We start from the raw sequence: 14,330 nt of genomic DNA, 5'->3' as shown, positions 1-14,330 counted from the left end.
GCTCTTGGGGAGGGATTCAACTACTGCCCCAGATCCTTGTTGGATCAAACTTCATATATCTCTGTATCACTGTCAGGTAGATAAGAAGGTTGCAATTCTAGCCTCTCCACATTTTGGCTCTACGAGATCTGTTTGGGGGGAGGGATGGGCTATGGCGGAAATGTTACAGTTTGTGTCCATTTCCTCATGTATCAAGGCAGTTGATGTAGTTGGATACAGCCGCTTTTCAGATCTTATATTTAACCAACTTGACCTTCAAGAGCTCCAATCTGTCAATAATCCATTGTTGTTCCTGGTTGAACAGATCAGCAAATGCCTCTTAGATGTTTTCTTCCACATCACCTTCTTCCATCAGCAGATCTGAGAGGGCAGGCACTAATTTATTATTAATGGAAACACTCACTTTGTCAGGCTCCTTGTGGTTTTCACTTCTTACAGTAACCCTCAAGTTGTTAATCAGACCATTATAATTCTTATGTTGGTAACGGGGCTTGGGATCACTTTTCTCCAGAAGGAGGGGTACCAGAATTATGTTCCCATAGACCCGAGTTGGAAAAAATTCCTCTTGTCTTTAAAAACCTTTTGTTCCGTAGCAGATTGGTGGAATTTCTGGGGTGTTAAAGGTCAGTGGGACTCTTTGAGTTTGAGTCACATTAGTCAGAAGTTCCAAGTCTTTTAAATCTCTTATTTGGACACCCATTAATGTTTTTAAATGTGTCTTCACTGCAGTTCTAGTATTCCAGCTGGGAGTGCCTCCATTATATTTGTAAACAGTCAAACATACCATAGCAGATTGAAGCACTAGTTGAAGATTCCTACTGGAATTATCTACTCTTAATTGTACCAAGTCAGCTGACACTCCAAGAGCTTTATCTCCCATAGTAGTGTTCACAGAATGAGTTAATGTCGGTTGTTTAGTCTTCTTGGAGACCCCTTTCCAAGTTGTATCACACTCCTCTTCAGTTATGCTTTCAACCTGACTACTTATGAGAACCATTTTATAATGCAACTCCTGGAGCATTCACAAATATACTCCATGGTTTTAGCAGTCAGCTGTAACAGTTCAAGAGAGCCTGCACCTGCTTCTGAACTCACGTCCTCTCCATCTTTGGGCTGCTCTGCTTGGCTCCCATTAACCTCTCTGTTTCCTGCTTCATCCTCTAACATGGAATAGTACACAGCAGAAGTAGCTGCAGTCTCAGGAAAAAAAAAAACACCCACATCCCCTAGGACTGCAAATTAATTAGAAATAGGGATTTGAGGTGAGTAAAAGTAATCAATTTTTAATTGTTTTGAGGAGGGAAGGGAGTGGTCATCCTCCTCACTCACTTAAAAGTTGTCATTTTTAAAATCCACGCAGATATCACCAAAGTGCCAGGAACAAATCAAAGCTGCTGTCAGCTAAAGTATATCCAGAATTGGTAAAACCTTCATTCATTCAATCCAACTCTTTGCTATCATAACCGTTCTTATCTCACCATTAGTAGCAGCAGCCACAAAAAAAGGAGACTTGTTTCTGAAGGTCAGCAGCAAACACTCCAACTTCAGTCTAACCTTGTCCACAAAAAAACCGTGGTGAGATAATATATCTTAAAATAACAAATTAAAAGGCAAAAAACAACAACAACTGGAAAGTTTAAAACAATAAAAGAGGATAAGCAGGAGAGCATCTAACCAAGCATGACTCATCAACCGGAAATGAATGGTTAGGAAATTATTTTTTGGCAATAGTGAGAGAAGGAAACACATATGAATCATATAAATCAATGACCACCATTTGCATCATTATGCATCCCTCTTTGCCTTGACACCAAGAGCTATGAAACTAAGCTTGTGCAGCCTTCCTTCCAGTGGCTCCCTCTTTCCCTGCTCTAGGTCTCCAGGCAACCTCTGTGGTGAAGAGATTTCAAGCCTGCCTATTTTCCCCTCCTTCCCCACTTCACACACAGGGGAAATAGTCACCTACCTATGGGTCAACACTCAAGAGGCTGAATTCCCAATGCTAAGCATGCTTACTAAGATGATTTAGAAAATTTTTATTGTACTGGAAATAAAAATCCCTGTGTCCTACAATAACTCAGAGAACTCTATGGCTCTTCACACTGCAGTCTCATGCTTGCAGGGATGTTGGCAAGTTCCTGCATCTTTTGGGAGCTTATTTTTATATAATTGGTGTAATATGGTTTTAAGCGCAAAATACTTCTTTGGTGGGTACACTAAGTCTGATTCCCTATATTGATGGTAAATAGTACGTACTTGGGTCTTCATGTTATGACGCTCACTGTCAAACCAGCTTCTTTTGGGAGCCATAGGACAGCAATTGCCATGGTCATTAAATTGTAGAACTGCGGAAGTGTGTGACAATTGCATTTATATATATTTTTTTCTCCATTCCCCACACACTCTATGGACACTGATGGTGGGGAAGGTTTTTTTGGAGGTAAGGAACTTGGAGGAGACAGAAGGGGAAGATCAGTCCCTCTCTACTCTTGGGGATCTACTCCACTGATGTTCACAAATGTAAATAGAAGCTTTTTAGACCGCATCTTGAGGAGCGGATAGGGATAAAACCTTAAACGAGACATAGTTGTGGAAATCTATTCAGGCCTAGAAAACTCCCTCCTAAAATGTGATGGCAAACACTGAACACAATTCCACAACTAAAGTAACCTTTAAGACATTTCTTAAAACTTTTATAGATATAGTTTCAAGCCCAGCATTTAGATAAGAACCAGGCTCACAGTTCTCCACATGTCTTAATTATATCTGGGTTTTGTTGGTTCTTAACAGCTTATTTGGATTGTGACATTCCTGGCTGCTATTTTACTGGGTCTGGATTTTGGACTGGCAGCAGGAGTAGGATTTGAACTCCTGACTGTCATATTCCGCACACAATTGTAAGTAAATATTTGTTTCTTTTTGTCCCGCTTATCATCCAAATTTATCTTACAGTAAAATCTATAAATACAATTAAATAGAAAATAGCTAGACAAATAATATATGCCAGCATCAGACTGTAATATATTTTTTTTAAATTAAGCAATCAACCTTCTAGGGTTGCCAATCCCCAGGTGGGGGCAGGGGATCCCCCGGTTTGGAGGCCCTCCCCCCGCTTCAGGATCATCAGAAAGCAGGGGGAGTGGAGGGGAATGTCTGCTGGGAACTCTGTTATTCGCTATGGAAATTTATTCCCATAGAAAATAATGGAGAATTGATCCACGGGTATCTGGGGCTCTGGGGGGGCTGTTTTTTGAGGTAGAGGCACCAAATTTTCAGTACAGTATCTAGTGCCTCTCCCCAAAATATCCCCCAAGTTTCATAACGATTGGACCAGGGGGTCCAATTCTATTAGCCCCAAAAGAAGGTGCCCCTATCCTTCATTATTTCCTATGGAAGGAAGGCATTGAAAAGGTGTGCCGTCCCTTTAAATGTGAGGGCCAGAACTCCCTTTGGAGTTCAATGATGCTTGTCACAGCCTTGATCTTGGCTCCACCCCTAATGTCTCCTAGCTCCACCCCCAAAGTCTCCTGGCGCCACCCCCAAAGTCCCCAGATATTTCTTAAATTGGACTTGGCAACCCTACAACCTTCTCAAGTGCTCATATTGACAGTTGTTGGACAAAGGTCATGACATCTTTTCAAACCAACTTCAGAAGACTCTTCACCCCATAAACCTTCATTCCACACAGTCACTGGGTGAGTCACATTTTCTAGGTCTGATTGGATTGCCTTGCACATCCAAACTACGGTAATTCCATGTATTTATAACCCTGATATTCTACTCCATCAGGGATTCCATTCTATGTGTGTAGTCTTGGCCCTATCACTGTCTTGGAGAATCTTTAAAGCTGCTCTCAGTTGCAGAAATAAGTAGAATCCGCCCTCTTTTTATTCCAAAATACTTCACCACATGGAACACAGCTCCAGACTCCAGAGTGCAAAAGAATGTTACTAATGATAAAAGTATGAAGAATAGCGTTTGCCCATCATATCGGAAACGTTTGATACCATCATCTTGAGAGCAATTTTTTTTTCCAAATATTAGAATATTATTATTCCCTGAACCTAGTTGACCCAAGTCAATCAGTTCAGTGAGAATCCCTGCAAAAATACGTAGGACATATTTACTGGTTCACCTCCACAGGAATTATGTGAAACCAAAGTGTAGAATTTGTCTCTTGCATCATGACAGCAGAATAAGCAATTTTGGCTAAGATAGAGCCCAATTAAATATTCAGAATGACTTGAGGCCGATTTACACACACACACAGAGTGCTGTGCCGAATTACATGCTTCTAAGTCTGTTGGTCAAGGGGCTTAGAAGGGTTTAATGCTGTTTAGGAGGACATTGTTAATATATCGTCAGTAGCTCACAGCTGAATTTGTGACCCTGGTCTTTTGAAGAATATTGCAAGAGATTGTCAGATGAGGTAAACATGGTGTCTGTGCTATTTGATTTGTGATAGTTATTTCATACAGGAGGCCAATTATCACTAGATGGTGCATATACTGAACAATCAACATACTTATGTAAACACTGTACTCATAGACACACTAAAGTCACACAAATAAGATAATCCATGGCCAAAGTCATATTACTGTATTTAGAGTAAAGCACTACACCACTGTAGCACAACCAATACCCTTTCTGCACCTCTTTCCAAGTTTATCAGTTGAGGAGAAGTTCCCGATTAAACGTGCATCACAAGTTCATTTGTAGATATATACTAACAGCAGGAGGAAGGCTGGGAAGTAGTTTAAGTAGTATGTAGAAATTAAAGGCGTTTTCGCACTGACCTTACGCCGGAGCGACGTCCCTCTTCACCGCGTAGCGTCTGTGCGGATTTCGCACTAATTGCTCCACAGAACCCGGAAGAGCCACAAAGTCCCGCAGCTTTTGCGTCGCAAATGTAAACTGCCAAAAACCAGTTTACATTTGCGACGCAAAAGCCGCGGGACTTTGCGGCTCTTCCAGGTTCTGCGGAGCAATTAGTGCGAAATCCGCGCAGTCGCTGCGCGGTGAAGAGGGACGTCATTCCGGCGTAAGGTCAGTGCGAAAACACCCTATGTGTATTTCCACAGCTGTTTTTTTCTCCTTGAGTGAAATGAAGCAACATTATGACAGAATATGATTGATGCTAATATCAATTAAGCCACACAGTTTTAAAACACCCAGGACAACTCGACATTGCAAATATCCATCTAATTTATACTTGTTTCAATGACTTAAATTCCTCCAGAAAATCCTGAAAACTGTAATCTGATGAAGGTACAAAGAATTCTGTGCTAGAGATTACCTAGGTCCATTATGTGCACACATCTTACTGCAGATTTTCAGAGAATTAAGCCTAAGAGAGTCAGTTTGGTGTAGTGGTTAAGTGCATGAACTCTTATCTGGGAGAACTAGGTTTGATTCCCGACTCCCCCACATGCACCTGCTGATGTGACCTTGAGTAAGTCACAAGTTCTCACAGAGTTGTTCCTCTCAAGAACAGTTTCTGTCAGAGCTCTCTCAGCTCCACCTATCTCACAGGGTGCCTGTTGTGGGGAGGGGATGAGAAAGATTTTAAGCCATTCTGAGACTCCTTCAGGTAGTGAAGGACAGGGTGTAAATCCAATCTCTCCTCCTTCTTCTTTAATCTTGATTTTGGATTTTTGCCCATTTTATACACCATTGTTTTTATTCTGGTGTATTTATTCTGCAGTTACAATTTTTAAAATGTACTTTTTAAAGTTGGGGTGGAACATCACTTGAGACATGTGAGGGGTAGTGTTCAGAGTTTTTAAAGTGCACAATTGCCCTGTTGCAGCTGGACAGTAGCATCCAGCAAGCGCTGACATTTGTGTTTCAGATTTTATGCATGCATTTTATGCATTAGTTTGTTGAATGAAAGGGAACAGGCAGGAATGCAGGCAAGGGGGGGGGGAACCTGATGTTGAAACTGACCAGACTTTTTTTTTTTTTTTAAACTGACAAGCAGCTGTAAAGTCCTATTTCCCCTGTTGCCGAGCACTAGGAGAGTCTCTGCTGTGTTATTGGCCACTGTGAAAAATAAGAAAGAATCACATGATCTCATGATAGGGGGAAACATGTTGAGTGTAGAGAATGCATGGTAGAACCCACTGACACTGGCACTGCAAGCTGTGATTGTTGGCAACATGTGTGTGTGCACACACACGCACACCTATGTAAAGTCATCTGCAACTCTACCACGCTTGGCACAGGGCTGCAATTTGTAGAGGAGTCTTCTGGTAGAAGCTCTGGAGAGTTCTAGTCTTGTGCCACTAAACTGAAAAAAGGGGGGTATTTTCACCGATGCCCTAGTACAGCTACATAAAATAATGCTAATTTCCCACCTTTCCTTGTAAATGTGCATGGTTTTCTCTGTGTGATTCTCTAATTTGCATCTGCACGCCGGCCGTGATCTGTGCAGATTGTACTCCATCCTCCAAATGGATCAACCCCAAGCAATTCTTAAGTTTGGCTGTCCACAGAAGGTCTATGTGGCTCAGCTGCCATTTTAATGTTAGGCTTCTAGAGTTTGCCTCCTCTCCAATCCTCCTTTCAAGTCAATACCAGCAGGGAACTAAACCTCATGCAGCTCCTTTTACACGCCACCCCCTGTCATTTTAATTTTTAAAATTCAGCAATCTGAGACTGGTGATAGTCTTGTATCACTAGACTCATGCCGCTTGTAAAAAAAAAAATCTAAAAAAAATGAAGAGGAAATGGAACTTGTACACCAATGAAGGCGGGAGGATGGCAGAAGGTGCAGAGTGGGTGGAATGACCTCAATATGGGCAGGGAAGTGGCCTTCAAGGGCCGGCAAATGGGCAGGGAAAGAATCTGAGGGAATCTGTATGCTTTTGAATTGCCTCTGGCTTGGAAGTGAATTACTGGAGCATAGGTGTGGATGCCCGGCCAGGGGATTCCAGTGCTCCTGGGGAGGGGAAGGTATGACGGTGGGAATGGACGGAGGTGTAAGGGAAGGAGGCCGAGACAAAACAGTACTCGGCCCCCTTCCAGTCTACTTCCCATCCCAACGGTGACAGGTAGTGGGACCAAGAAAAACTGCCCGCGTCCATCATTGGTGTTATGCAACGCCAGGTCTGTAAACAATAAGACCGAGATCCTTAGAGATTTCCTGCTTCGGCAGGATGTAGACCTGGCTTGCGTGACCGAGACCTGGGTGCAAGAGGGGGAGATGGTGGCTCTCTCCCAGATAACCCCCCCGGGTTACTCAGTCTTCCACCAATCGCGGATCAGCGGGCAGGGGGAGGGGTGGCATTATTCATACGGGAGGGTTACACCTTCCGGGCTCTCCCGGCCCCAACGATCGATGGAATTGAGTGTGCCGGCCTTGCGTGGGATGTCGGAGAGGGGTTGGTGATCTGGCTGGTGTACCGTCCGCTTAACGCACCGGCCAGCGCCTTACCATCCCTGGTGGAGGCGGTGTCGGGCTGGGCGTTGGAGTACCCAGGGCTTGTGGTCCTGGGCGACTTCAATGTCCATGCCGATGACGCAGCCTCCAGTCGGGCAATGGACCTAGCGTCTTCCATGGCGACACTGGGACTCTCTCAACTTGTTACGACTCCTACGCATCAGGCGGGACACTCATTAGATCTGATCTTTGCGTCCAGGATTCAAGTGAACAATATCACAATGGAGGCGGTGCCATGGTCGGATCATTTAGCCCTCAAGGCCCGTATGGAGACGCTACCCCAACCCTGTAAGGGCAGAGAGCCTATTTTGGCTCGCCCGCAGAGCCTGATGGACCCGGAACGGTTCCAAATGGCTCTTCGGGATCCTTGGCCCCCTGGAGACTCCCTTGATGCCCTGGTTGATGCCTGGCAAGATCAGCTATCCGGGGCAATCAACGAGATCGCACCTCGACGTCCTCTGTGCCCTCGTTTGAGTCTGGCTCCATGGTATACCTTGGAGTTACGCCGGCTGAAACAAGGACTCTGACGACTAGAGAGGCAGTGGCGGCGCACTCGTGACGAAGCGGCGAGAACATCCTATAGAATGTTTATGAGGTCTTATGAGATGGCAGTCAAGGCCATGAAGAAAGATTACTTCGCGGCCAGGATTGCGTCTGCAAATTCGCGCCCGGCACAATTGTTTAAAATAATTGGACATTTAACTACACTGCCTCAGGGCAGACCAAACGTTAGAGAATTAGAAATAGGCTGTGAGGCTTTTGCGAAATTCTTTGCAGACAAAATCACGTCGCTCCGCCAGGACCTGCCTACCACATTGGATACAGTACATGAACTGGGGGCTCCGTGCCTGTCTTCCGGTTTAGTCCTGGATCATTTCGACCCACTCAGCCTGGAGAAAGTTGACGGAATTCTCTCCTCTGCGCGCCCAACAACTTGTGATTTGGACCCATGCCCCTCCTGGCTAATTAAATCCTGCCCGAGGGAGCTCAGATGTCCTTTACGGGACATCATAAATAGATCCCTCCTGGAGGGGTGCTTTCCAACGCCCTTAAAAGAGGCTCTGGTCCTCCCCCTCCTGAAAAAAAGTATAGCAGACCCGGCCAAATTGGCAAATTACAGACCGGTCCCTAATTTACCGTTTTTAGGTAAAATTATAGAGAGGGCAGTGGCGCTGCAGTTGCAGGGTTTTCTGGATGACGCTTCCGTCCTAGACCCTTGCCAGTCTGGCTTTCATCCGGGCCATGGGACGGAGACAGTGCTGGTCACCTTGACAGATGACCTCCAGCGGCACCTGGATCGGGGCGGTGTGGCGGTGCTGATGCTGTTAGACTTGTCGGCTGCGTTCGACATGGTCGACCATCGGTTACTGACCCGCCACCTCGCCGATGTCGGGGTTAAGGGGTCAGCCCTACAATGGCTCTCCTCCTTCCTCAAGGATCGGGGACAAAGGGTGGCAATCAGGGGCGAGCTGTCCCAGAGGCACACACTAAATTGCGGGGTGCCCCAGGGAGCAGTTCTCTCACCGATGCTATTTAATATCTATATGCGCCCCCTTGCCCAGATTGCCAGGAGGTATGGGCTTGGGTTTCACCAATATGCGGATGACACCCAGCTGTTAATGGACAGCTGACCTGACTGCGTCCCAAAGAACTTAGACCTGGCTCTGCAGGCCGTGGCAACCTGGTTAAGGCTGAGTGGGCTGAAATTGAATCCAGTGAGGACAGAAGTCCTTTGCCTGGGTTGGGGCGCTCTGGGAGGGGAAATACCTCTCCCGGTCTTCAACGGGGAGCCGCTGAAAGCGGCGTGCCAGGTCAGGAGCCTGGGAGTTTTACTGGAGCCTTCACTATCAATGGAGGCCCAGATTGCAGCCACTGCCAAGTCAGCCTTTTTTCATCTGAGGCGGGCAAGGCAGTTGGCCCCCTTCCTAGAGCGTCGGGATCTGGCAACAGTGATTCATGCAACGGTCACCTCGAGATTGGATTACTGTAATGCCCTCTACATGGGGCTGCCTTTGTGCCGAACCTGGAGGCTGCAGCTGGTGCAGAACGCGGCTGCTAGACCGCTGTTGGGGCTCCCAAAGTGGGAGCACATACAGCCGGGGCTGCGTGAACTGCACTGGCTGCCAGTCATATACCGGATTCGTTACAAAGTGCTGGTTATTACCTTTAAAGCCCTATATGGTCGAGGACCTGCCTACCTTAGGGACCGTCTCTCCCCATATGAACCCCAGAGAGCACTGAGATCAGCTGGGAAGAACTTGCTAACTATCCCCGGGCCGAGAGAGGTAAAGCTGCAGAGCACCCGTGACCGGGCTTTCTCTGCTATGGCTCCACGCCTATGGAACCAGCTCCCAGAGGATATGCGGACCCTGCGGGAATTTGAACAGTTCCACAGGGCCTGCAAGACTACCCTCTTCCGACTGGCCTTCACTGACTAAAGGGGAAATTGCTAATGAAATTCGCCATCTGTACAATAGCACCAATATGTTAATTTTATTAAATTTATTGATTTTAGAGTTTTAGCAGAATTTTAATTAATGTGTTAATTAGCTTGTTTAAATACCTTGTAAAACTAATGTATTGATTGTGTTGATAGCCGCCCTGAGCCTGCTTCGGCCGGGAGGGCGGGATATAAATAAAATTGATATGATAAGATATATATGATATGAATTAAAGAGAAAATCAGCACAAAAGCATTTTCAAAAAAAAAACCTGGAGAAACAGTGACCAGAAGATGAACTGAGTGGTGAAGGGAGGAAAATGAATGCAGAATGACAAAGAAAACCCAACTGACATGCACAGTGAAAGTGAGGGGAAACACCTGCGCATAATAGACCAGAATGACAGTTATCAGAATTATGTGAGGTAAGCAAATTGCTTTGAGTCTGTGGTGCAGATATGTTTCACTAATTACATCCTTTCTACAAAGCCAGCCATTCATTCTTACTCAATGGCATTCAAGTCATTTGATTTTCCCCCCCTAATTTATTTTACAGTCCAAAATGCACAGTGCTGGCTAACATCGGAAGAAGTGACATCTACAGGAACAGAAAGGATTATGCAGATGTAAGAATCTAACGTTAGCTCAAGTTTGCAACAATAGAATAGAATGCTTTTAACTAACCGGCATGCTTTGTGACCTAGATATATGAGCCAGAAGGAGTGAAGATTTTCAGATGCCCATCTCCAATCTTCTTTGCTAATATTGGGTTCTTCAAGGACAAGCTGACTGCAACCGTAAGTATTTTATTGGGGGTAATATTTAGCAGCAGCTTGACATAAATATAAACTTTGTCTTCTCTGCTTCCAAGCAATTCCTGGAATTTAAATGGAATTTTTTAAAAAATTAATACATACTTTTCTATCCCCACCCCCCCTTGCTCCTCAGGAACTCAGGAGAGTGTGCTCATTTCTATTGTTCTAGGTGGACACAACACAGCTCACAGGCTAATCTTCCTGCTGAAGGCAAACTCAGTTTTGCCATATTCTCCTTGAATTTTTGCTGGGGACTTTGAGACAGTCACTGACCCGATATTATTTCATCCTAGGGTTGCCAAGTCCAATTTAAGAAATATCTGGGGACTTTGGGGGTGGAGCCAGGAGACTTTGGGGGAGGAGCCAGGAGACATTGGGGTGAAGCCAAGATCAAGGCTGTGACAAGCATAATTGAACTCCAAAGGGAGTTCTGGCCATCACATTTAAAGGGACGGCACACCTTTTCAATTCCTTCCTTCCATAGGAAATAATGAAGGATAGGGGCACCTTCTTTTGGGGCTCATAGAATTGGACCCCCTGGTCCAATCGTTTTGAAACATGGGGGGTATTTTGGGGAGAGGCACTAGATGCTGTACTGAACACCTGGTGCCTCTCCCTCAAAAACCAGCCCCCTCCCAGAGCCCCAGATCAATTCTCCATGATTTTCTATGGGAATAAATCTCTATAGGGAATAATAGAGCTCCCAGCAGACATTTCCCTCCCCTCCCCCCGCTTTCTGACGACCCTGAAGCGGGGGGAGGGCCTCCAAACCGGGGGATCCCCTGCCCCCACCTGGGGATTGGCAACCCTATCTCATCTTGGGGGAAAAAAAACACTTCCGTTATGTCCGTTTCAGAGGGATCAGACAGCCCCCATTGCAGTGGCAGGATCCCGGCAGCAGTCCTTAATTGCACAGTCGCACTGCTGGCCTGGCTCAACCACAGGCCTGCTGCAGAAAGGGTTGTTTAAAAAAAAAAAAGTCCCCCAGTGCGTAAATGCACAAGCACTCCTTGGAGGGGGAATGGGGGGGAGAAACCCAAATGTGCTGGAAACAGCTTGGGGCAATCACACTGCTCTTCCACAGTGGCGAATATGCGACCTGAATGTGAATCTACTGGGAAGATCCAGGTGGCTTTTAAATCCACATAGGAGGCATCTGGAGACCGGGTGAGAAGAGGCTGGGAGGGCAGAGGTGCTCATGTGATTGTGCAGATTTAATTTGAATGGGAGGCGGGGCTAACACCCACTCTCTCTCAGCCTAATCTACCTCACAGAGGTTGTGAGGATAAAATGGAGGAGGTGATAATGATGTTGTAAGCTGCTTTAGGTTCTCCTTGAGGAGACAAGCAGTATACAATTATATGAAACTACAGCCCAAAATTGGTGTAGCAATGTCTCACATGTGTGCCCTTGAGGAAGAATCCCATTAATTATTATGTATGGTAGACCCTGAATGTTTCTGAGAGCAAAGGTGGCTTCGAGTGCTGGACTTTCCTTCTCTTCCCTTAGAAGCTCATTGATTCATAGATCTTTAACAGCAGGAAATACTTATTCCTTATTTTTAGGTGCAAGGGCCAAATGGATTGAAACGTATTTTACAATTGCTATGGTAAACTTGGATCTTTATCACTAAGCAAAAGAGCCAGAGTTTCTGAAGTATAAGGAGATGGTTAGTTGATTAAAGGCTTAATATAATGACCACCTGTGCTGGACTTTTAGAAAACCCTGACAGAACCGGCCCGATTCGACCTTCAGACCCATCAGCTCCCTCTTGAGTTGCCAACTCCTGAAGGGAGCTATTCTTCCTCCTGCCGCTAGGGCACGCTGCCACCACCTGCTCAATTTAGGGGTTCCTGACTGAGAGGAACAGGACTCCCAATCTCCCTTCCCAGTGCTGAGGCCTGGCCTTGAGGTCCTCTGCTTCCCAGCACCTGGTTATTACATAGACCAACGTCCTTCTTTGGGAGACCCCTGGAGGATTGGCACCCTTGCCAACTGCATGCCTTCCGCCTTCCTGGGACTCCTCTCTCACAATAGCGTGGTCTAAGGCGGTTGGGGAACTATGTGGTACAGAGCTTTACTGCCAGCCTTTGGTATAGAAAAAGGTTTATTTTTAAAAAGCGGAAAGTCACAAGCATAATTTTAGCACAGGACACAATCAGCAACAAGAAGATCAAATAAAAGTTGGTTTGAAACGCATCCTTCTGTCCCTGGTTTCAACACTTGCCCTACCAGATGTTTAAACTGAGCAGGCACATCTAAGCTTAGTAAGTTACAGAAAGGTTCTAAGGATACCTCATGCTTCAGGCTTGCTGCATCCCTCCAGACCCAGCTACATGGTGAAATATGGCTGCTGGCTGGAGGGTAGCAGTCTCTTTGCCTTCCAGTCCAGCTCCCAGAGAGAAGAGCCCCCTGCTCTTCAGAGCAAGCACTTCTTCTAATCCTGACTCCACCCACTTCACATCACTCTCCACTCCTTGTTACCTGGTCCGCCCAGGTTTAGGCTTCTTTTCCTGTTGTCCCCCAGGAAGCCTCCTTCTGGTAGGCATTCTGGGAAACCCCCCTTGCGTTCTGGGAAATCTCCAGCTCATTCCTGGAGACAGTCTCTGGGCCTGGTTTTGCCCAATACCCTCTCCACTCTGTTTCCTGCCTAGAGGAAAAGAACGCCCATTGTCTCTTCAGGTAGCTGTTATTAGTATCTCTTAAGAGGTAGCCCAGATGCTGTTGTAATGCCAGGGGCTACCTTTCCCCCCACCCTTCCTCCTTGTCTCTGAGCTCAGAGGCAGAACCTTTTAAGAAGCCAGCTGAGGCAAGGCATTTCTCCACAGGGCCATCTGACAGCAATGCCAATTCTGTGAACTTCGGCAGATCATGAGAGGGGGACAGGAAGAGTTGCATCTAGGGTTGCCAAGTCCAACTCCAGAAATATCTGGGGACTTTGGGGGTGGAGCCAGGAGACACTGGGGTGGAGCTAGGGGGAGGGGGGAAACGGCGCCGGGGAGCGTGGCGAGCTGCCCCGTCTCAGAGCGGGCGACGCCGCTGTACAGCTGCCGCCTCTTCTCCGCTCGCCGTGGCTGCTCCTCCGAGATGGGCTCAGGCTGGGCCCATCTCGGAGGAGCAGCTGCGGTGGAATCGGAGGGGGGGTGGAGGCGGGCCGGGGGCGTGGTGAGCCGTGAGTCCGGGTCCTAGAAGGGCCCGGATTCGCGGCTCGCCATGCTCCTGGCCTGCCTCCGCCCTCCCCTTCTCTGGTTTTGCCTCGGAGGCGGGGCGGGCGATGCTGCCGCCTCTTCTCTGCTCGCTGTGGCTGCTCCTCCGAGATGGGCTCAGCCTGGGCCCATCTTGGAAGAGCAGCTGCGGTGGGCAGGAAGGGGGAGGCAGCGGCGCGGCGGCATTGCCCGCTCCAGGATGGGGCGGCTCGCCATGCTCCTTGGCGCCGTTTCCCCCCCTCCCCCCGCTTCCGTTTTTTTGGGGAGCGGGGGAAGAGGCTGGAAATCCTGGGGTTCCCCGCCAGGGCGGGAGGGTTGGGAAGCCTAGTTGCATCAGTGCTTAGTTCTCCTGGCCCTTTCTAACATGTCCAGGAAAATGCTATTTCCCACTCTGGGGTGAGGCAGCAATTTTTCTCCATGTCTGTTTG

General features: G+C 47.0%; 1 protein-coding gene across 1 annotated transcript in view; it reads left to right on the top strand.

The window, feature by feature from the left end:
- The window catches only part of SLC26A3 (solute carrier family 26 member 3), a 49,997-nt gene that overhangs the window by 20,599 nt on the left and 15,068 nt on the right, over nucleotides 1-14,330 (top strand). Inside the window, exons 12-14 of the mRNA XM_060244541.1 lie at nucleotides 2,791-2,897; nucleotides 10,438-10,507; nucleotides 10,586-10,678. Coding sequence (XP_060100524.1) covers nucleotides 2,791-2,897; nucleotides 10,438-10,507; nucleotides 10,586-10,678 — 270 coding nt within the window. The remainder of the gene's footprint in view (nucleotides 1-2,790; nucleotides 2,898-10,437; nucleotides 10,508-10,585; nucleotides 10,679-14,330) is intronic.

Source organism: Heteronotia binoei, chromosome 8 (assembly GCF_032191835.1).
Source record: "Heteronotia binoei isolate CCM8104 ecotype False Entrance Well chromosome 8, APGP_CSIRO_Hbin_v1, whole genome shotgun sequence".
NCBI lineage: Eukaryota > Metazoa > Chordata > Lepidosauria > Squamata > Gekkonidae > Heteronotia > Heteronotia binoei.
The sequence above is the reverse complement of the archived record's forward strand: the minus strand, read 5'-3'. Positions and strand labels throughout refer to the sequence as shown.